The following is a 23,435-nucleotide window of genomic DNA, read 5'->3' as shown; positions in this document are numbered from 1 at the left end:
TCACTGTTCTTGCTGCCCTGTTTTCCCAGTATCGAGGGCCCTACACTCTGGCCCGGATGGCTGGGGCTGGGTGTTCAGCAGTCCTGGGCTCCGTCTCCCTCCCGCTCTGCCTGCTCTTCTCCCGCCGGGAGCTGGGGGGGAGGGGCGCTCGGCTCCCGCGGGGCCGGGGCTTGTATCTTACCCCCTTCGCGAGGCGCTGGGTTCTCTCAGGTGTGGATGTGGTCTGGATATTGTCCTGTGTCCTCTGGTCTTTATTCTAGGAAGGGTTGTCTTTGTTATATTTTCCTAGATATATGTTGTTTTGGGAGGAGATTTCCGCTGCTCTACTCACGCCGCCATCTTCCGCCCCCCTGTTCTATTCTTGATAAACACTTTTTAAAACAAATTGATGCTTACTTAAGATATGAGGATTTCCCTATATGTAAATTATAAGTTAAGAAAAATTATTGTTCAAATATTAATAATTGTTCAATCTAGTTGCTGTGTATACAGACGTTCATAGTATTATGCTTTCAACTTTTCCTTATGTTTAAAAATTCCATAATAAAGAGTTGGGGATATGAATTAAAAGATAAATTCAAGATAAAAAACAGTTTCTTTGTTATTAGTTTTAGTAAAGGTTGAGGCCAAACACTAAGCATAAAGGAGTGAAGACAAGTGAATAAAGTAGATTATGTGGAAAGAAGAAAGGTGGCTTGAAACTACTTAGGAGGCTTGAATATGGTTGTAGGGAGAGAGGAAAAAATTGGTGGGAAGAAAAAGAGAAATATTGGTATGGACTGATGGATAAGGAAGGGAAAGGATTAGCAAAACAGGTACTTGGAACTAAATTCAATATTCCATGCATTGTTGAATCATGTACTCAACTAGGATGAATACTCTTTTCTGAAGATACTAATATGTATCATATGGGTATGTAAGAGGTTCTTAATACTTTTTACAGTGTGTTTATCAGCTGTTTAGATAAAGAAAATTTATCACTTTGAAGCTCATAAAATGAACTTACATAATTGATGTAATCCTCCAACATGCTGAGATCAGGAATAATTATTCTTGTATTATAGATTATAAAAATTAGGTTGAGATTTTCTAAAGTTACACAGCTAATAAGTGGAAAAGCTAATTCTGAGACATTTGACTCTATGTAGTATAACTGTAGGACATTTTAATTACAATACTTACATTTTTTGCCTGGAGTCAGATTAAGGCAGTAGCCTAGCCAAGTATTGCCTAAAAATCTCAATCCATAAAGAGTATACATGTTTTATCATTAAAAATTGTATTTAAAAATTTTTTTTATTAAGGTATTATTAATATACAGTCTTATGAAGGTTTCACATGAAAAAAGTGTGGTTACTACATTTACCCATTTTATCAAGTTTCCACCCATACCCCATTGCAGTCACTGTCCATCAGTGTAGTAAGATGCCACAGATTCACTTTGCCTTCTCTGTGCTATACTGTTTTCCCCATGACCCCTCACACCATGTGTACTAAACATAATACCCTTCAACCCCCTTCTCCCTCCCTCCCCACCTGCCCTCCCACAGCCCTCCCCTTTAGTAACTGCTAATCCCTTCTTGGAGTCTGTGAGTCTGCTGCTGTTTTGTTACTTCAGTTTTGCTTCGTTATTATACTCCACAAAAGAGGGAAATCATTTGGCACTTGTCTTTCTCCACCTGGCTTATTTCACTGAGCATAATATCCTCCAGCTCCATCCATGTTGTTGCAAATGGTAGGATTTGTTTCTTTCTTATGGCTGAATAGTATTCCATTGTGTATATGTACCACCTCTTCTTTATCCATTCATCTACTGATGGATACTAAGGTTGCTTCTGTATCTTGGCTATTGTAAAAAGTGCTGCGATAAACATAGGGGTGCATATGTCTTTTTGAATCTGAGAAGATGTATTCTTTGGGTAAATTCCAAGGAATGGGATTCCCGGGTCAAATGGTATTTCTGTTTTTAGTTTCTTGAGGAACCTCCGTATTGCTTTCCACAATGGTTGAACTAGCTTACATTCCCACCAGCAGTGTAGGAGGGTTCCCCTTTCTCCGCATCCTCACCAGCATTTGTTGTTCTCAGTCTTTTCGATGCTGGCCATCCTTACTGGTGTGACGTGATATCTCATTGTGGTCTTAATTTGCATTTCCCTTATGATTATTGATGTGGAGCATCTTTTCATATGTCTGTTGGCCATCTGAATTTCTTCTTTGGAGAAGTGTCTATTCATATCCTCTGCCCATTTTTTAATTGGGTTATTTGCTTTTTGGGTGTTGAGGCATGTGAATTCTTCATATATTTTGGATGTTAACCCCTTGTTGGATATGTCACTTACAAGTATATTCTCCCATACTGTAGGATGCCTTTTTGTTCTGTTGATGGTGTCCTTTGCCATACAGAAGCTTTTTAGTTTGATGTAGTCCCATGAGTTCATTTTTGCTTTTGTTTCCCTTGATCGAGGACATGCGTTCAGGAAGAAGTTGCTCATGTTTATATTTAGGGAAATTTTGCCTGTCTTCTAAGAGTTTTATGGTTTCATGACTTACATTCAGGTCTTTGATCCATTTCAAGTTTACTTTTGTGTATGAGAATAGATAATAATCCAGTTTCATTCTCAGCATGTAGCTGTCCAGTTTTGCCAACACCAGCTGTTAAAGAGGCTGTCATTTCCCTGAAAATTGTATTTAATGGGATTACTCTGGGGCAACGGTTTTGTATGTGGTTGGAAGTGGTACTTTGGTATGTGGCCTCTAGTGCTGGTGTGACTACTCTACATCCCTTTCCCAACTCCTCTCCAAGCATATGTTATGATGCCACAGTATAAGGAAGTTAGATCAACATAAGTGCAGAGATTTATTTTTGATGGGTGGGATATACAAATTTTGACTAGAGCTAAGAGACTCCTTCCCACCCAGGATTTCCTTTAAACCAATACTTAATGAATATTAGGGAGTATAATTTAGAAAAGATGCCAAATTAGTGATCTGGCTTAGGGAGACAAAGTAGCATCCTACTTCAGACCCCTTTCATTTATAACTAAAAACCCTCCTCAAACTATCTAAAACAGTAAAGATAATGGTTCAAGAAAACTGACAAGGCAGAGCTGTGTGGATGTCAAAGATAATTCTGGGTATATTTTTGTGTGTGTGATTTTTGCTCATGAGATGGGTTGGTCTTCAGGCAGGCCATCTTGTAGCAAAATGGCTATAGTGTTCCACAGGACAGAAAGTCTCCTTACCTCTAATCACTGAATGAATGTCCCAGACATTTATTGTGCTACCTGATTGGCCTACCTTAGGGTATGGGCCCATACTTGATCTAATTGGCAAAGCCTGGAAATACCCTGTAGTATTTAGATTTACAGATCCAGTTCTGATCTAATCACTGTGGCAATGAGCACATTAGTTATTATTGGCTTAGGCCAGTCTGAGGCACCATCTAGAATTCCTTGTAGACAAACCTACCCAACACTACAGTGAACACTACAAAGAAGTTATCAGTGTGGCCTTGCTTCTCTTAGTTTTGTGTTCATTTCAGTTCCTCTTATGAGTTATAAGCTCCGTGGTATTAGACTGTATTATATTCTATTCATCATTCTATTATTTCAAAGCTCTTAGCCTATAGTGGCCTTCACTTAATGTCTGTTCAACACAAGAAACCCCACTGAGTTCTAAACCAAGGCCTAAGGAGAATAAGCTAAGCTTAAGCTCACAAATAGTGGGCAACTAGAATTAGAACCCACTCTAGGTACCATTCATTTATTCTTTTATTCATTAAACAAACAAGATACCAATTACTTGTTAGTCAATACCATCTAGTGGGTTCAAAACCATTTTCTAAGATAAAATTTTTGAATAATAATTATATAAAAACCACACAAATACCTACATAATTACCATTCAGAAATATGAGAGAAAATTTCCGGGTCCTTTGAGAGGTCATTGACAGAGATTTGGATTAAAATGGGGGTATGCAGGTGCACCTGAAGAGATACTGAGATGCTAAGACTTGAAGAATGAATAGGAGTTAGGCAAAGAGGTCGAGTGGGAAATTATTCTTGGCCCCAGAATCAACATTCGGAGGTCCTAAGACGTGGTGGTGGTCTGATGATTGAACTGAAAGAACTACAGTTGGAAGGGACACTAGGCAAGACTCAGATTAAACACGGCCTTGCATATTATATTAAGCGTTTAAAGTATTTTCTTGGTGTTCTTCCATCCACCTCTTCAAGGAAATTTGAACCCTGGACTTAGTCTAACGAATTTTCTGACGTTTGACTCAGCATCTCTTATGCTGTATCAAGAAGTCTGGGGTGTCATTAAGCTTCCTTCCATCTACTCTGACCCTGGCATTCCTTTTTTCCTAGCTCCCCGATCTCCCTGACCCCTCGACTTTTTACCAGGGCCCTTTCTGAGCGCTAGGTCACTTCTCCCCCATTTCCACCCCGACTGTTTCAACTCTGCAGTTCGTGACATTCAGTCGCCTTTCAAAGACAGCAAGAATCAGTCGGCCAGGTTGGTACTTTGAGGATATTAGTAATCCAAAGAGGTCTCACCAATCTGCACCATTAGATTGTAACAATAGTTTACCCAACACCCATGTTTAGACTGTTCTGCCTCAACTACTGGGAAGTGGGGGATGGTTTATTTGCGGCTCCTTCATCCGTCCACAGCCACTGTATGGAAGGGCACTGTAGAAGTTTCCCGAAATGTTCCTGTCACGAGTCGCGGCACCTCTCTTCCTCTCTGCCACTCCCCCAGGCCAAGCCCTCCTCGAGGCCCGGTAACGCTGCACTCGCAGCGGCGCTTCAGGAGAGCGGGCCGGGCTGCCGCGCCGAGGAAAGCAGGCCCCGTGCGGGGTCGAGGAACGCACGCCCCGGGCGCCAGAAGGCACGCGGGAGGCTGGCAGGCGGCGGGAGAGCACTGGAGCCGATACCAGGCGAGCGCGGGCGGAAGACAGGGGCGGCCTGTGGCAGGCAGAGGGTGTGGGGGGGCGCCGGGAAGGCAAGGCGCGAGCGTCGGGGGCGGAGCTCCCGCGCCGGTCACGTGACGAACCGGCGGCGGCCGCGGCGTCTTCGGTGGCGCCCAGTGCAGGATGGTGCTAGAGGCGGCGGCCGTTGTGGCGGCGGCGTCGTTGGTGGCAGCGGGCGGGGGTGCTGTGGCGGCAGCGGCGGCGACGCCCGCGGGTGGTGCAAAATGGCGGATTTCGAGGAGTTGAGAGTAAGCGGGGAGTGGAGAGCGGAGGCCGCGGGGGAGGGGTGAGGAGGGGAGGCGGGGAAGCCGCAACGTCGCGGGCCGCCACCTTCTTGTTTCTCAGGGACCCACTGACGGAGCCCGGAATCCCGGCCCGCGCCTTCGGCGGCGGGCGGGGGAAGGGAGCCAGGCGGCGGCGGACGCCGGGGCCGGGAGGGGGTGGTGGGCCTGGGGCCCAGGGCGAGCGGCCGGTGGTTCCCGCCCGGGCTCCGCACACCTGGCGCGGCGGGCCGGGCCGCCCTCTGACGGTTTCGTAGCGATCCGCCTTCCCCGTTGATTTAAGGGGCTGGGGTGGGAAGCAGGGTTTGGTTTTCCACCTTCTCAACGGTGTACGTGTCTGATGATTCAGAAGTCTACATGCTACTCACTTGGTGGGAGACTGTTTTCTGAAACGTGAAGTTGTATTTGGGAATTCTTCCGTCTCCCACTCCTATGGCTACCGTTTAGTCAGATCTGTCACGAGAAAGGCCCCGTCCTCCCACCAGTGCTTCTTCAACATCTTGGAGAGAAGCGTGCCTTTTTCGGAACTCGGTCTTCAGTAATCAACCTTAAACCTTAATATTTTCTTGGTGCCATGGTAAGAAATCTGCGAAGTCCGCGTTGTCATGAGGTTGGTTTGTGAACTCGTTTTGCTTTTGAGGAAAAACATTTTTCTTCCTAGCCTTAGAGCAAGGTCACAACTTTATTGTTGATACCTTTGTATAGTAGAAGTTTGAAATGTGTGTATGTTGGGGGTAGAATGGAAAAGGTATTTTTCCCCGGGCTGATAACCTTTAGAGTCCTCAGCTGAGATAAAACTGAGAAACGACCGGGATTTATTTTTTTTTAATGGGTTGCTGAATTACTGGCAACGTAATAGAATAGTTAAGAACGGAAACGCTATTAAAACAAAGTAGAGATGAATGTGAACTTTAAGTTAACTGCAACCCTTGTGCGCAACAACGAACGTACGTTATTAGGGTTATTTTTCTGCAATAAGAAGAAATAGAAATCAGGTGAAAGATTCAGTTTTGTATGTTTATTATTGTATTTTGGGGAAAGATGGGATCGGGGAAGGATGCTGGCTGGTGACCTGGCTGGTACAGTGGACATGCAGCAGAAGAACATATTGGTGATTCTGATGTAAAGGTAGATTGTTATAGTTGGCCTAGCCTGCCATTTTTCCTCTCCTGCTGGTTTAAAGAGAATTATTAAATTCTCAGTAAAGAGAAAAGTATATTAATACATTTTATGCCCCATGTTAGTTTATTCCCAGAATCATGGCAGTAGGTAAAGGGTGTTCATATCGATAAGTGGAAGGGTTTTAGTGTCTCAGTTCCAGCTGTAGACCTTGTAACACCTGTGGAGCTTTTTAAACAAGCAGGCCTGAACCTCACCTGTGTAAATTCATGCATTAGGTTTAGGATGCATTGAGTAGACTGAAGTTTGAAGTTAAATTTATTTTTACCTGCAGTACCTTCTTAATTTTTGTATAATAACAGATGTATACAACTTTTCTTTTTCGTAAGATTTTTTTGTTGATGAAAGCTTTTCCAAGATTTGTATTAAATTTTATAAATTTTGTCGGTCAAAGCATAATAAAAAGAGAATTTATTTGTCAGTATAGGGTAAGAAACAGTAGTTAGTTCTTAGGTTGGGGTGGACCTAGAAACTGCAAAGTGGTTGGAAACTAATGAAGCCTTTCTCTCTTTCTCTCCCTCTCTGTCTTTCCCCCTCCCTCTTTTCTGCACTCTCTCCCCTCTCCTCCCTCTTACCCTCCCCAGTTTGTTTTGTGGGTCAGCTTCATCATCTCTCTGTAAATCAGCTTGTCTTTGCTTCTCCTTGCACTTTATAGAAAATGGTCTCCTCCCCAACAGTTCACTTTAGTTGACAACAGAGAGCAACTGGAGAGAGTTTTCACAGGGGAGGGAAGGGTATGGGCTCTGCAGATGCTGGAAGAGTTATCCACCCCAATCTTTGCCTTAGCTGCTCAGTAACATCTACGTTAAAAAAATTTTTTTTTATTAAGGTATTATTGGTATACACTCTTATGAAGGTTTCACATGAAAAAACAATGTGGTTACTACATTTACCCATATTATCAAGTCCCCACCCATACCCCAATGCAGACACTGTCCACCAGTGTAGTAAGATGCCACAGTATGACTGTTTGCCTTCTCTGTGCTACATTGTTTTTCCCGTGAACCCCCACATCATGTGTACTGAACATAATACCGCTCAATCCCCTTATCCCTCCCTCCCCACCCGCCCTCCCACACCCCTTCCCTTTGGTAACCACTAGTTCATTCTTGGAGTCTCTGAGTCTGCTGCTATTTTGTTCCTTCAGTTTTGCTTTGTTATACTCCACAAATGAGGGAAATCATTTGGCACTTGTCTTTCTCCACCTGGCTTACTTCACTGAGCATAATGTCCTCCAGCTCCATCCATGTTACTGCAAATGGTAGGATTTGTTTCTTATGGTTGAATAGTATTCCATTGTGTATATGTACCACCTCTTCTTTATCCATTCATCTACTGATGGACACTTAGGTTGCTTCTGTATCTTGGCTATTGTAAAAAGTGCTGCGATAAACATGGGGGTGCATATGTCTTTTTGAATCCGAGAAGATGTATTCTTTGGGTAAATTCCAAGGAATGGGATTCCTGGGTCAAATGGTATTTCTGTTTTTAGTTTCTTGAGGAACCTCCATATTGCTTTCCACAATGGTTGAACTAGCTTACATTCCCACCAGCAGTGTAGGAGGGTTCCCCTTTCTCCATATCCTCACCAGCATTTGTTGTTCTTAGTCTTATCAATGCTGGCCATCCTTACTGGTGTGAGGTGATATCTCATTGTGGTCTTAATTTGCATTTCCCTTATGATTATTGATGTGGAGCATCTTTTCATGTGTCTGTTGGCCATCCGAATTTCTTCTTTGGAGAAGTGTCTATTCATATCCTCTGTCCATTTTTTAATCGGGTTATTTGGTTTTTGGGTATTGAGGCTTTTAGTTCTTCATATATTTTGGATGTTAACCCTTGTGGGATATGTCATTTACAAATATATTCTCCCATACTGTAGGATGCCTTTTTGTTCTGTTGATGGTGTCCTTTGCCATACAGAAACTTTTTAGTTTGATGTAGTCCCATGTGTTCATTTTTGCTTTTGTTTCCCTTGCTTGAGGAGATGCATTCAGGAAGAAGTTGCTCATATTTATATTCAGGAGATTTTTGCCTATGTTGTCTTCTAAGAGTTTTATGGTTTCATGACTTACATTCAGGTCTTTGATCCATTTCAAGTTTACTTTTGTATATGGGGTTAAACAATAATCCAGTTTCATTCTCAGCATGTAGCTGTCCAGTTTTGCCAACACCAGTTGTTAAAGAGGCTGTCATTTCTCCATTGTATGTCCGTGGTTCCTTTATCATATATTAATTGACTGTATATAGTTGGGTTTATATCAGGGCTCTCTAGTCTGTTCCATTGGTCTATGGGTAGTAACATCTACATTTAAAGGTGAACTATATTCTCCCCTTGTACTCCTCTGCCAACGGTGATATAATGGTAATGGCAGATATCCATTATAATTGAGCACTTATTACATGCCTGGTCTGGTCTAAGCATCTCACACAAATACTTATTTCTCACAATTCTATGAAGAAAAAGAGGCATGGAAAGATAAAGTAACTATCTGTATCACACAGCTTGAGGCTGGAAGACCTGGGATTTTTAACCTCAGATATCTGGCTTTAGAGGCAGTGCTCTTAAAAGTCTTAAGTTATACTGTTCTGTTCAGTTTTCTTCAGGTCCAGGTGGCACTCCTAGCGATCATCCTGTAGTCTATGGACTAAACTGAATCATAAATAACCAGCACACTTCTTTTGACATATATGGGAGGGAAAACAGGACAGCTGACTAAAAATCTTAATTAGAAAGGAGAAAAATGGGAAGAAACAGTAGGGCATTCTAAGTGGTTTCTACTTCAGAATATATTTTGATGGTCAGAGTGATAGTCAAGTAAATTAAAAGACCAGGAAAAATCACAAGCATTAGTTGTTGGCTAACTTCTTAGCACTAGAGGAAATGGCTGACCTGGATGCCACATATTTGGCTGCTGATACTGCCGCTGCAAAGATTTCCATTATCTTTGTCTATTATTACTTAGGGCCACTCCCTAAGAGCCTGCATAACCAGATCAGGTCACTTTGGCTGGTGCTGCCATCTCCTGTACTGGAGGTCAGGCATTTGGGGAAAGGTCATCCTTACTGTGCTTTAGTGACTCCTATGCCTTTGCTTTGTAGGCTTGGGGGAAGGAGTTTATTTGATGAGGCAACTCTTGTAGAACCTTAAGAGGCTGCCTGACAATTATATTTTTTGAAACTGATACGTGAGCCATTACCACAGCTCTTCTCTGGTCATAGCAGAATATGGGAACCCTACATTTTTCTGCTTTTAGTTCAGGTGACCAGTAGGCTACCAGCACATGTTTTTCAGTTGTTCTGGGAGAGAAGCTGTGAGCTTAGGTGAGAGCCCATTTCTGTTCTAGTCATCTATAGCCAGGAGGTTAGAGTCACATCATACAGACCTGACTGAGGGGTCATCCTGATGGGTTGAGGAAGAGGAAGGAGCAAGTTCTCTGTAAAGGGAAATTGTGGGCTGAGTAGTTGAAGACGATTGTAGAAATGCATCATGTATTTGAAGCTTTCAAGGTACTAGAGAAGAAATTTTTCAGTTCATCAGTTGATTGTTTACAGCATTTATATTGGTAGGTGTTTGTGAATTAAGTAGTTTGCAAATTAACTAACTAGTTGTGAATTAACCTGGGATAAGCTCATAAGATCTGATGGCCTGCACTCCTGCTTTCTCCCCCCAAAATAGTCTCTAGTGGAGCTAAGCACAGGGGTGGAGCAGAGGCAGGACAGTTGGGGTTCTGAAGTTCCTTATGTCTTCTTCAAACAGAGCAGCATTTTTACTCTTACTCCTTCAGTTGCATAAATCCATACTGAGGACTGCTGGTGCAGTCCTTAAAAAGGCCCCTGCAAGAATTCAAGCTGATTAATCCACTCTGTACTTTACTCAAGTGTAGGGATAGAAAGGGGATCTACTGTAGTTATAATACACACACACACACACACATTTTAAACTCTTGGTTATTTTGCATCCTGTTGTTGTGCATGAGAGTTTATTATGTCTGTGTGTGTCAGAGAATGATAGTGAATGTGTGTTTAAGACTCTGGGTGTATAATTTGGGATTAGTGAAACAGTCGGTGATTATAACTTTCTTAATAGATACTGGTATACCGGACACATAAAATTTTATACTAAGAAGCTTAAGTAATTCTATAACAGATTTTCTGTCTTGAGTGTTTGGTTCCTTACACCTAAAATACTTGTCACCCTGGTCATTTCAGGTGTTGTTGGGATGCAGAGGGAGAATGGGAAGTTAAGGGGATTTGAGGTCAGAGGTCCTCATCCCTCCTGTCTTCCGATTATTGGGCAAGGAAATAGGTTAACAGGTGATGTAACAGAATCCACCATGTGATTTAAAGCTGTTAGTGAACACACTGAAATTTCCAGGAGGGTTTCATTTGAGATCATGTGTATGAAAGTACATTCAAAACTAAATATTTAATTTAAAATGAAATAGATGAATTTTAGTAGCTAGTAAACCGAGATATTCGTAGTTATGGTAAGCCCTTTTGCATTTGTTTTCCTTTTAGTTCTGTAGCCTCTGTCTGGTACTGGTAAATGTGAACATCTTTTTTGATAAAGCTGACATTTTTCTAACTCTGACATTCTGCAGATGTTTCTCTTTACACAGCATTTTTGCCTTTTTTTTTGGATTGGATTTTCTCAGCATTTTTCTGGATTGGATTTTAGCCAGTCTATTTTTAACTTTTTAAAATTGAGATATAATTCACATGCCTTTTAAATTCAGTCTTTTAAAGTGTTCAATTCAGTAGTTTTGTTCTATTCACAGAGTTGTGCAACCATCATCACCATCTAATTCCAGAACATTTTCATCACCCCCAAAGAAACTCCATACCCATTAGCAGTCATTCCCTATTCCCTCTTTGCCCCAGCCCCCAGCATCCACTAATCTACTTCCTATCTCCATGGATTTGCCTATTCTGGACATTTCATAGAAATAGAATCATACATGTGGCCTTTTGTGTCTGGCTTCTCTCATTTAGCATAGTCCTTTCAAGGTTCGTTCATATTGTAGCCTGTATCATTACTTCATTCCTTTTTTTATGACTGAATAATATTCCATTTTATGAACTAGACCACATTTTGTCTCTCCATTCATGAATTTATGTACATTTGGGTGGTTTCCTCTTTCTTCACTGCTGTGAACTTTTATCTATAAGTGTATACTTTTGTGTGGACATGTATTTTCAGTTCTCTTTGGTAGATATCTCAGAGTAGAATACTGGGTCATGTGGTAAGTCTGTTAAAGTTTTTGAGGAACTGTCAAACTGTTTTCCAAAAGTGCTTTACCATTTTACATTTCTGCAAGAAGGTTATAAGGGTTCTAATTTCACCACATCTTTTCCTTCATCAGTGTAATATGGTATATCATGGTTTTGATTTGTGTTTCCCTGACGACATCAAGCATCTTTTCATGTGCTTATTGACTGTTTGTATTTCTTTGGAGTAATGTCTGCTCATAAGGTTTTTGCCCTAATCAAAATTTTTAAGTTGGGTTGTTTCTTCTTTTTAAGTGTGAGTTCCTTATATATGTAGATACAAGTTCTTCATCAGATAAATAGTTTGCAAAATATCTTCTTCCTTTTGGTGGACTGTCTTCACTTTTTCCATAGTATACTTTGAAGTGCAAAAGTTCTAAATTTTGACAAAGTTTAATGTATCTATTTTGTCTTTCTTGCTTGTTCTTTTGATGTCAGTTCTGAGAAACTATTGCCCAATCCAGTTTCATAGATTTATGCCCATTTTTGTCAAAGAGTTTATAGTTTTAGCCTTTATATTTAGGTTGTTGATGCATTCGAGTTAATTTTTTTATCTATGGTGTGAAGTAGGGATTCAACTTCTTTTGTATCTGGGTATCCAATTTTCCCAGCACTATTTGTTGAAAGATAATTTTTTCCCCATTGAGTTGTCTTGACAGCTAGTCTGTACCTGAATTTAAGAAATTGTACAGTTGAATTGCATGTGGAAGTGGTTGGTGCCATAACCCAAACTATTCTCTCTGAATGTTCATTTTGAATCCCTTATTAATGTGGCCTTTCTCCTAGACTTTTTGGATAAATGGGTTAAAAAATTAAGATTTTTTTTGACTTTGCAAAACAGTTTGAAACTAACATAGATATTCAGAGCTTTCTACTTGGTTATTAATTCAGGTCAATAAAAGTAAATCTTGATTACATTTCAGAAGGTATATATATTTTCAATATTTGCATTGGGGATGCATGGTTATTGATTGTATTACTTTGGATAACTTGGCTTTTTTCCTAATATGAAAAGTAGTCTTAATAACATTTTTTAAATCACTTACTTCCATTGTCTTTTTTTTTTTAAGAATGCAGTACTTGTGCAGACAGTGGAGAAAAATTAAAAAAGAAAAATTCTTTCCCATTAAGTCCCACTCCTGATATAATTGTCTTTAACCATTGAGATAAATTTTTTTAGGTTAATTCCAGAACTCAAAAATACCACATATCTTCCTGTATCTTGACTTTTCTTTCAGTTCTAAATAGTATCTGTTGCTTGACTGTCCAGTAGATAAGAAATTTAGGTCATGTTTTCCATCTGTTCCTAGCACTTCCATTTCTACCAGTTACATTTTTGTTCCTAATTCTGCTGCTGATTATTTTTTAACTTTTTATAATAGATACATTTCTATTTCTTGACTATCAATTTTATACAATATGTCTTTGTTCCCAGTCTTTCAAAAAAAGGATTTCACACCTCTCCATTTCCCTTTGTTTCTCCAGCTTCCACCCTTTCTCTTCTTCCAGCTTTCATTTTCTGTTACATTGTCAAGATTTATAGCATTTATATTATGGCTTATAACCTTCTAAACTTTCTTTGCTTCTACAGGAAGATTCTAGGAGTTGAATCTAATCAGCCTTTGTAATATGTATGCTGATACAAGTTTTAGTCACTGTAGAACCAAGTAGTGTGGAGCTGTAGAGGAACTTTACTTCTGTTATTAAACCTGTAATCCTTAAAGGAGAAATATAACAAAGTCCTCATGAAAGTGAGAAGAGCTGAGGAAAGCTCACGGAAACTTTTTTTTTAAGATTTAATATTACAGTGTGTTCTTATCTTGTAATCATTTAGCTTTTCTTAAAGATAATAGGCTTTCTGGTGCTTTCAAAACTTCCTTTTGAATTTGGGCAGTTTGCTTTCTAGATCTGCTATACAGCTGTCATCCTGGAGTTACTTTACATTGCACTCCTGCACTAGGTCTGTTGTTATTTGAATGCCATGTCTTTCTGTTTTAAATTCCATTTTGATTTTACTGGACTATAATTTAGTTGTTTTGGGAAGAATGTGCTGGTGGTGAGCTTTCTAATTTCTTGAATGAAAATGGCTTGCCTTTGTTCCTGATTAGGTACAGAAGTATAAGTTGGTAATAACAGTTTTTCCCTCTGAACTTTGAAAGTTGTTCTGTAGGACTTTAAAACGCCATTGTTGCTAATAGAGGTCCATTGCAAATCTGATGGTTATTTCTTTTTATAGTAACCTTGTTTACAGTCTTTCTAGTTATCTCTTTATCTTTGGTATTGTGAATTGTATATAGTTATAGGTCATTTTCATTACTTCTGGTGGGTACCTTTTTAGTTTTGAGATTCTTCAGGTCTGCAGAATTATCTTCTATTTCTTTTTTTTTTTTAGTTTTTTCTTAAGGTATTATTGACATACACTCTTATGAAGGTTTGACATGAAAAAACAATGTGGTTACTACATTTACAATATTATGAAGACCTCAATGCAGTCACTGTCCACCAGTATAGTAAGATGCCACAGTATAACTGTTTGCCTTCTCTGTGCTACATTGTTTTTCCCGTGAACCCCCACATCATGTATACTAAACATAATACCCCTCAATCCCCTTATCCCTCCCTCCCCAACCGCCCTCCCACACCCCTCCCCTTTGGTAACCACTAGTTCATTCTTGGAGTCTCTGAGTCTGCTGCTATTTTGTTCCTTCAGTTTTGCTTCATTGTTATACTCCACAAATGAGGGAAATCTCTTTGGCATTTGTCTTTCTCTGCCTGACTTGTTTCACTGAGCATAATATCCTCCAGCTCCATCCATGTTGTTGCAAGTGGTAGGATTTGTTTCTTTCTTATGGCTGAAGAGTATTCCACTGTGTATATGTACCACATCTTCTTTATCCATTCATCTACTGATGGACACTTAGGTTGCTTCCATTTCTTGGCTATTGTAAATAGTGCTGCAATAAACATAGGGGGGCATCTGTCTTTTTCAAACTGGGCTGCTGTATTCTTTGGGTAAATTCCAAGGAGTCGGATTCCCGGGTCAAATGGTATTTCTATTTTTAGTTTTTTGAGGAACCTCCATATTGCTTTCCACAATGGTTGAACTAGCTTACATTCCCACCAGCAGTGTAGGAGGGTTCCCCTTTCTCCACATCCTCACCAGCATTTGTTGTTCTTAGTCTTTTCAATGCTGGCTATCCTTACTGGTGTGAGGTGATATCTCATTGTGGTCTTAATTTGCATTTCCCTGATGATTATTGATGTGGAGCATCTTTTCACGTGTCTGTTGGCCATCTGAATTTCTTCTTTGGAGAGTGTCTGTTCATATCCTCTGCCCATTTTTTAATTGGGTTATTTGGTTTTTGGGTGTTGAGGCTTGTAAGTTCTTTATATATTTTGGATGTTAACCCTTGTGGGATATGTCATTTACAAATATATTCTCCCATACTGTAGGATGCCTTTTTGTTCTGTTGATGGTGTCCTTTGCCATACAGAAACTTTTTAGTTTGATGTAGTCCCATGTGTTCATTTTTGCTTTTGTTTCCCTTGCTCAAGGAGACGCGTTCAGGAAGAAGTTGCTCATATTTATATTCAGGAGATTTTTGCCTATGTTGTCTTCTAAGAGTTTTATGGTTTCATGACTTACATTCAGGTCTTTGATCCATTTCAAGTTTACTTTTGTGTATGGGGTTAAACAATAATCCAGTTTCATTCTCAGCATGTAGCTGTCCAGTTTTGCCAACACCAGTTGTTAAAGAGGCTGTCATTTCCCCATTGTATGTCCATGGATCCTTTATCATATAGTAATTGACATATATAGTTGGGTTTATATCAGGGCTCTCTAGTGTGTTCCATTGGTGTGTGGTTCTGTTCTTGTGCCAATGCCAAATTGTCTTGATTACTCTGGCTTTATAGTAGAGCTTGAAGATGGGGAGCATAATCGCTCCAGCTTTATTCTTCCTTCTGAGGATTGCTTTGGCTATTTGGGGTCTTTTGTGTTTCTATATGAATTTTAGAACAATTTTCTCTAGTTCGTTGAATACTGTTGGTATTTTGATAGGAATTGCGTTGAATCTGTGGATTGCTTTAGGCAGCATGGCCATTTTGACAATATTAATTCTTCCGATGCATGAGCATGGGATGTGTTTCCATTTATTCCTATCTTCTTTAATTTCTCTCATGAGTGTCTTGTAGTTTTCAGAGTATAGGTCCTTGACTTCCTTGGTTAGATTTATTCCTAGGTATTTTATTCTTTTTGATGCAATTGTGAATGGAATTGTTTTTCTAATTTGTTTCTGCTAGTTCATTGTTAGTGTTATAGGAATGCAACAGATTTCTGTGTGTTAATTTTGTATCCTGCAGTTTTGCTGAATTCAGATATTAGACTTAGTAGTTTTGGAGTGGATTCTTTAGGTTTTTTTATGTACAACATCATGTCATCTGCAAACAGGGACAGTTTGACTTCTTCCTTGCCAGTGTGGATGCCTTTTATTTCTTTGTGTTGTCTGATTGCCATGGGTAGGACCTCCAGAAGTATGTTGAATAAAAGTGGTGAGAGTGGGCATCGTTGTCTTGTTCCTGATCTTAAAAGAAAAGCTTTCAGCTTCTCGCTGTTAAGTGTAATGTTGGCTCTGGGTTTGTCGTATATGGCCTTTATTATGTTGAGGTACTTGCCCTCTATACCCATTTTGTTGAGAGTGTTTATCATGAATGGATGTTGAATTTTATCAAATGCTTTTTCAGCATCTATGGAGATGATCATATGGTTTTGTCCTTTTTGTTTATGTGGTAGATGATATTGATGGATTTTTGAATGTTGTACCATCCTTGCATCCCTGGAATAAATCCTACCTGATCATGATGGATGATCTTTTGATGTGTCTTTGAATTTGGTTTGCTAATATTTTGTTGAGTATTTTTCATCTATGTTCATCAGGGATATTGATCTGTTATATTCTTTTTTTGTGGTGTCTTTGCCTCATTTTGGTATTAGAGTGATGCTGGCCTCATAGAATGAGTTTGGAAATATGCCCTCTCCTACTCTTTGGAAAACTTTAAAGAGGATGGATATTAGGTCTTTACTAAATGTTTGATAAATTTCAGCAGTGAAAGCATCTGGTACTGGAATTTTGTTCTTAGGTAGTTTTTTTATTACCAGCTCAATTTCGTTGCTGGTAATTGGTCTGTTCAGATTTTTTTTTCCTCCTTGGGCAGCCTTGGAAGGTTGTCTTTTTCTAGAAAGTTGTCCATTTCTTCTAGTTTATCCATTTTGTTGGCATATAATTTTTCATAGTATTCTCTAATAATTCTTTGTTTTTCTGTGGTGTTTCTAGTGATTTTTCCTTTCTCATTTCTGATTCTGTTTATGTGTGTAGACTCTCTTTTTTTCTTGAGAAGTCTGGCTAGGGGTTTATCTATTTTGTTTATTTTCTCAAAGAACCAGCTCTTCCTTTCATTGATTCTATTGTTTTATTCATCTTGGTTTTATTTATTTCTGCTCTAATCTTTATTATGTCCCTCCTTGTATTGAGATTGGGCCTCATTTGTTCTTCTTTTTCTTGTTTTGTTAATTGTGAGTTTAGAGTGTTCATAGGGGGTCGTTTTTCTTTCCTGAGGTAGGCCTGTATTGCAATATACTTTCCTCTTAGCATGGCCTTTGCTGTATCCCACAGATTTTGCAGTGTTAAATTATTGTTGTCATTTGTCTCCATATATTGCTTGATCTCTGTTTTTATTTGGTCATTGATCCATTGATTATTTAGTAGCATGTTAAGCCTCCATGTGTTTGTGGGATTTTTTTGTTTTTTTTGTGTAATTTATTTCTAGTTCCATACCTTTGTGGTCTGAGGAGCTGGTTAGTACAATTTCAGTCTTTTTGAATTTGCTGAGGCTCTTGTTGTGGCCTAGCATATGATGTATTCTTGAAAATGTTCCATGTGCAGTTTGGAAGAATGTGTATCCTGTTGCTTTTGCATGGAGAGTTCTGTAGATGTCTTTTAGGTCCATCTGCTTGAATGTGTTGTTCAATGCCTCTGTGTCCTTACTTATTTTCTGTCTGTTTAATCTGTCCTTCAGAGTGAGTGGAGTGTTGAAGTCTCCTTGAGTGAATGCATTTCATTCTATTCCCCCTTTTAATTGTTAGTATTTGTTTCACATATGTAGGTGCTCCTGTGTTGGGCGCATATGTATTTATAATGGTTATATCTTCTTCTTGTATTGACCCCTTAATCATTATGTGACACCTTAATCATTATGTAGTGTCCTTTGTCTCTCATGACTTTCTTTGTTTTGAAGTCTGTTTGTCTGATACTAGTAATGCAACTCCTGCTTTTTTCTCTCAATTAATTGCATGAAATATCTTTTTTCCATCCCTTCACTTTTAGTCTGTGTATATCTTTGGGTTTAAAGTGAGTCTCTTGTAGGCAGCGTATAGATGGGTTTTGGTTTTTTTATCCATTCAGTGACTATGTCTTTTGATTGGTACATTCAGACCATTTGCATGTAGGGTGATTATCGATAGTAATGTACTTATTGCCATTGCAGGCTTTAGATTCGTGGTTACCAAAGGTTCAAGGGTAACTTCCTTCCTATCTAAGAGTCTAACTTATCTCAGTTAATATGGTATTACAAATACAATCTAAAGGTTCTTTTTTCTCCTCCTTTTTCTTCCTCTTCCATTCTTTCTGTATTAGGTATCATAATCTGTACTCTTTGTCTATCCGTTGATTGACTTTGGGGATAGTTCATTTAATTTCACATTTGCTTAGTAATTAGCTGTTATACTTTCTTTACTGTGGTTTTATTACCACTGGTGACAGCTATTAAACCTTAGGAACACTTCCATCTATAACAGTCCCTCCAAAATGCACTGTAGAGGTTGTTTGTGGGAGGTAAGTTTCCTCAGTTTTTCTTATCTGGAAATTGTTTAATCCCTCCTTCAAATTTAAATGATCAACTTGCTGGATAAATTATTGTTCATTCAAGGCCCTTCTGCTCCATTGCATTAACTACATCATGCCACTCCCCTGGTTGTAAGTCTGATGATAGCCTCACATGCTTTCCTTTGTATGTGATCTTATTTCTATGTCTGGCTGCTTTTAATAGTCTGTCCGTATCTTTGATCTTTGCCATTTTAATTAATATATGTCTTGGTGTTGTCTTCCTTGGGTCCCTTGTGTTGGGAGATTTGTGCACCTCCATGGCTTGAGAGACTATCTTCTTCCCCAGTTTGGGGACGTTTTCAGCAATTAACTCCTGAAGGACACTTTCTATCTCTTTTTCTCTCTTTTCTTCTTCTGGTACCCCTATAATGCGAATATTGTTCCGTTTGGATTGGTCACATAGTTCTCTCAATATTCTTTCATTCTTAGAGATCCTTTTTCCCTCTGTGCCTCTGCCTCTTTGTATTCCCCTTCTCTAATTTCTACTTCATGTATTGTCTCCACCATACTAATCTGTTTTTAATACCCTGTATTGTGCTCTTCAGCGTTGGATCTCCAACCAAAAATTCATTCCTGAGTTCCTGAATATTTTTCTGTACCTCCATGAGCATGTTAATGATTTTTATTTTGAAATCCCTTTCAGGAAGATTCATATGGTCAATTTCATTTGACTCTTTCTCAGGTGTTGTATTCATAGTTTTACTTTGAACCAGGTTTCTTTGGCGTTTCATATTTGTATATGGCACACTCTAGTGCCCAAAAGCTCTAGTCTCTGGAGCTGCTCTGGCCCTCAAGCAATGTCTGGGTCCCAGGGGAGCAGCATGGGTGCCTGGGTGGAGGAAAGAGCTGTTTCCTGCTTCCCAGCTGCTTTGCCTGCCTCCAGTGCCGTTGGATATGGTTCCCTGCTTTCCACAAGTGGCTGGAATCTCAGTCTCTCCAGGTATTCTGCCTGTCTTAGCTTTCCAACCCCCTAATCACGAGAGTACCATGAAAGCACCATGAAATACAGGTTTGTGCTCCCAGAGCTGATCTCCAGAGTTAGGTATTCAGCAGTCCCAGGCCTCCACTCCCTCCCTGTTCCGTTTCCTGCCAGTGACCTGGGGTGGGGGAAGGGCTTGGGTCCCGCCGGGCCATGACTTTGGTGCATAACTCTGTTTCGTGAGGTTTATTTTTTTCTCAAGGTGTATGCAGTTTGGCGCAGCCCTCTTTCCTGTTGCCCTTTCAGGATTAGTTGTATTAATTATATTTTCATATTATATGTGGTTTTAGGAGGAAGCCACTGTCTCACTTCGCATGCTGCCATCTTTAATCCCTCTCAGGGATTTCTATCTTCTATTTCTTTAATAATTTTTTTCTCCCCTTTTCTGTTTTCTCTTGACAGCTGAATATTGGACTTCCTAGATTGGCGTTTTATTTGTTTTTACTCTGGAAGGTTTCCTTGACATTGTCTTTGAACTTTTCTATAGAAATTATTTCAGTAATTACATTTGTAATTTATAAAAGCTTTGTCCTCTTTTTCTTTTTTTCTTTCTTCTTTTTTTAAATAGCAACCCATCCTTGATTTATGGGGATAAATACCTTGTACTCTTTGAGGATACTAATTCCTTTAAAAAGTTCTCTTGAGACAATTCTCTGAATGGTAATTGTAGTAGTGGTTTATGTATTTGCATATATCATGTTAATTTTTGTTTTGTAAATATTTAATAGTCACAAAAAATTACTTAGAATAGATAAGGTACAAGTAAACATGCATACTCATCACCTGAGTTAAAGAAGTAGCTCATTACATTAGATTGGCAGATTTCCCTTCCCTGATCTTGTTCACATTATGTAGATATATGAGATTATATAGATATATGCACATATACATAAGCTTTTTAATGTGTTTTAAATTTTAATACAAATGGAATAATTCTGTATGTATTTGGGCTTTTTGTTGTTTATCATTATACTTTGATTGTATGAATGCCAGTTTATCCATTCTCTCAGAAATTTGTGTAGTTTCCTTTTTATTATTACAGGTCCCCAATACCCTATATTCACATTCTGAAATCCAGAAAGTTCTGAAAATGCCAAAAAATTTTTTTTGATGAATTTTCAGCAGACTTTTGTCAAATGGTCTAACCTGAACTGATATGACAGTATTTGTAATTTCTATTGATCTCATATAGTGTGACTATTTGTATGTTTCACTGTAGATATTCTAGAAGTAGAATTGCTGGGATTTAAGGATATGTGCATCTTCAGTAATACTGGATAATCCCAGATTAGTTTTCAAAGAGAATGATTGTATTAGTATTTTCTCCCTCCAGCAGTGCAGAAGTTTTCATTTCTTAGCTTTCTTGCTCAACATTTTTATCAGCCTTTAAAAGGTTTTGCCTTTTAGTTTTTACATTTTTTTCCCTTTGCTAATGAGGTTGTGCATCTTTTACTATTCTGATAATATAGTTCTTCCTTCTGAGATTCTGTACATGTCTTTTGCCCATGCTTGTATTAGGTTTTTTTTTTAATATTGACTTGTAATAATTCTACAGTTGAATCTCTCTACACTTTATTTTATGGCTTCTAGTCTGTTAGGCTATGTTAACCATCATATTGTTTTAATTAACTGTAACTTTGTAACAACTTCCATAAAGGAAAACTTCTGTTGATAAAGGGCATACATATAGGAAGTATATAGATTAGGACACAAGTGGGTGAATTTTCTTAATACACCCATATGCAGGTCAAGAACTAGGACATTACCAGCACCCTAGAGACTTCCTTTGAGTCCCCTTCCTTCCATACCCTAAAGACACCTACTGGCTTCACTTTAACAGATTAGATTATTTTTGCCTGTCTTTTGAATCTTATATAAATGGAACTGTATACATACTTTTTTTGGTCTCAATTCCTGTATATTGTGTGTAGTTGTAGTTTGTTCAATCACATGTGAGATTCCTGTATATTGTGTGTAGTTGTAGTTTGTTCATTCTCAGCAGGATAACAGAATTCCTGTTGCTCCATGTTATTTCTTGTCCATCCATTTAATTTTAGACTTCTTGGTGGATGGTTAGTGGTTTTATTTTGCATTCCCTTGAGTAATGATGTCAAGGCCCTTTTAATATACTTAATGGATATCACTTGTTTCATGGCTTGCTACTTTTTTTTGCCCATTTTTATATTGGACTGTCTATCTTTTTCATGCTGATCTGTGGGAGCTCATTATATATCCTGGATACCAGGCCTTGCAGGTTGTATTTTGCAAATATCTTCTAGTTTCCCAGCCCTGTAAGTCTATTCAAAGTTCTGATTGACTTCTCAACCTATCCGTTGCCCTTTCCCATTGGCAGATTTCTCCAGGGTAAAAGAGGCATCAAATGTTGGACACCACTTTCTAGGGTTCCCTACTTTTCACAGCCTTGGTTTCCTGGGACCTTACTGCCTTTGTGGTTCTTCATGCCTTCAGACATTTTTTTTTTTTTTTTATGTCATACTCAGTTTTTAAGTTTTCACAGGGAGAGCTGATCTGAAGGTCTAGTCAATTACTGAGGTCATTGAGGGATATGGAAGTAGGACAAGTCCTCTTGGCTTGTCATTCTTCAGGGAACCTCCTGGTTGTTTGCTCTTCCATATAATTTTTGAATCACCTTTTTAAGTTATGTGGTACATACACATACAATCTATTGGGATTTTGATGGAAAATGTATTGAATTTGTAAAGGAGTTTGCAGAGAACTGTTACTAAGTTTTCTTTACCATGAACGTTGTCATCTCCATTTATGTCGGTGTCTTACAGTGAATCATAAAATTTTATAATTTTCTTTAAAGTGTTAGAATTATTTTGTTAGATTTACTTCTAGGGACCTTATTTTGTATCAAATCATAAATAGTATCTTTTTATATTTTCTACCTTGATTGTACATAGAAATACAATTTGACTTTGTATAACAACTTTGTTATATTTCTAATTGTGAAAAATTACTATAAAATTCTTTTGGATTTTCTGTGCAGATAGACCTATCTGTGACTAATGACCTCTCTGTTTTCTCCTTTCCAATTCTTATGCTTTTTTTTCCTTTCTTTTTCTTGTCTTAATGTGCTGGCTAGGACCTCCAGTACAATGTTGAATAGAAGCAGTGATGGGGGCATCCTGATCTTGTTCCTGATTTTAAAGGGAATGCTTTCAGAGTTTCACAGTTAAGTATGATGTTTGCTGTAGGTTTATTGTGATAATCTTTTCAGGTTAAGGATATTACTTTATATTACTAGTTTGCTAATTTAAAAATTATGAGTGGATGTTGAATTTTATCAAGAGCATTTTCTGCATCTTTTGAGAGGATGTTTTTCTTCTGTATCCTGTTAACATGGTAAAATAAACTAATTTGCTAATATTTAAACCAACCTTGTGTTCCATGTATAAAGTCAACCCTGATCTTTTTTTTCCATTATTGGACTCAGTTTGGAGATAGTTAATTTAGGATTTTTGCCTCTGAAAATGAGTAATACTGATTTACAATTTGAAAAATACGTGTATGTACTTTTTCCTCTTTCTTCTGGAAGGGTTTATGTAAGATTAGAATAATCTTTATGTATCTGGTAGAACTCTCTTTGTTACTGGTGTTTTCTTTGTGGGAGACTTCTTAACCACTGCTTGAGTTGCTTTGGTTATAGGATTGTTCATGTTGTCAATTTTCAAACTGGTCTTGGTGATTGTCCATTTTGTTCATATTCTTGAATTTATAACAGTAAGTTGTTAATATCTAATTTTATGGTACCTATAGTACCTCTTTTATCATTTTTTAAAAAT

At 38.6% G+C, this 23,435-nt stretch overlaps 1 protein-coding gene across 11 annotated transcripts in view; it reads left to right on the top strand.

The window, feature by feature from the left end:
- Positions 1 to 4,611: 4,611 nt before the first annotated feature.
- Positions 4,612 to 23,435, top strand: part of PIAS2 (protein inhibitor of activated STAT 2) — a 128,587-nt gene continuing 109,763 nt past the window's right edge. For 2 of the 11 annotated variants that reach the window (XM_036918662.2, XM_036918663.2), the window contains exon 1: positions 4,613 to 4,942. In XM_036918662.2, coding sequence (XP_036774557.2) covers positions 4,643 to 4,942 — 300 coding nt within the window. In that variant the 5' untranslated portion in view covers positions 4,613 to 4,642. Of the gene's footprint in view, positions 4,943 to 5,037; positions 5,224 to 22,735; positions 22,825 to 23,435 lie in introns of those variants that run through there. The other 9 variants (XM_036918664.2, XM_036918661.2, XM_057504155.1 and 6 more) reach the window with 8 other exon arrangements.

The sequence above is a fragment of the Manis pentadactyla genome, chromosome 6, assembly GCF_030020395.1.
Source record: "Manis pentadactyla isolate mManPen7 chromosome 6, mManPen7.hap1, whole genome shotgun sequence".
Classification (NCBI taxonomy): Eukaryota; Metazoa; Chordata; class Mammalia; order Pholidota; family Manidae; genus Manis; species Manis pentadactyla.
Note: the sequence above shows the minus strand (reverse complement) of the source record. Positions and strands in the feature narration are given on the sequence as shown.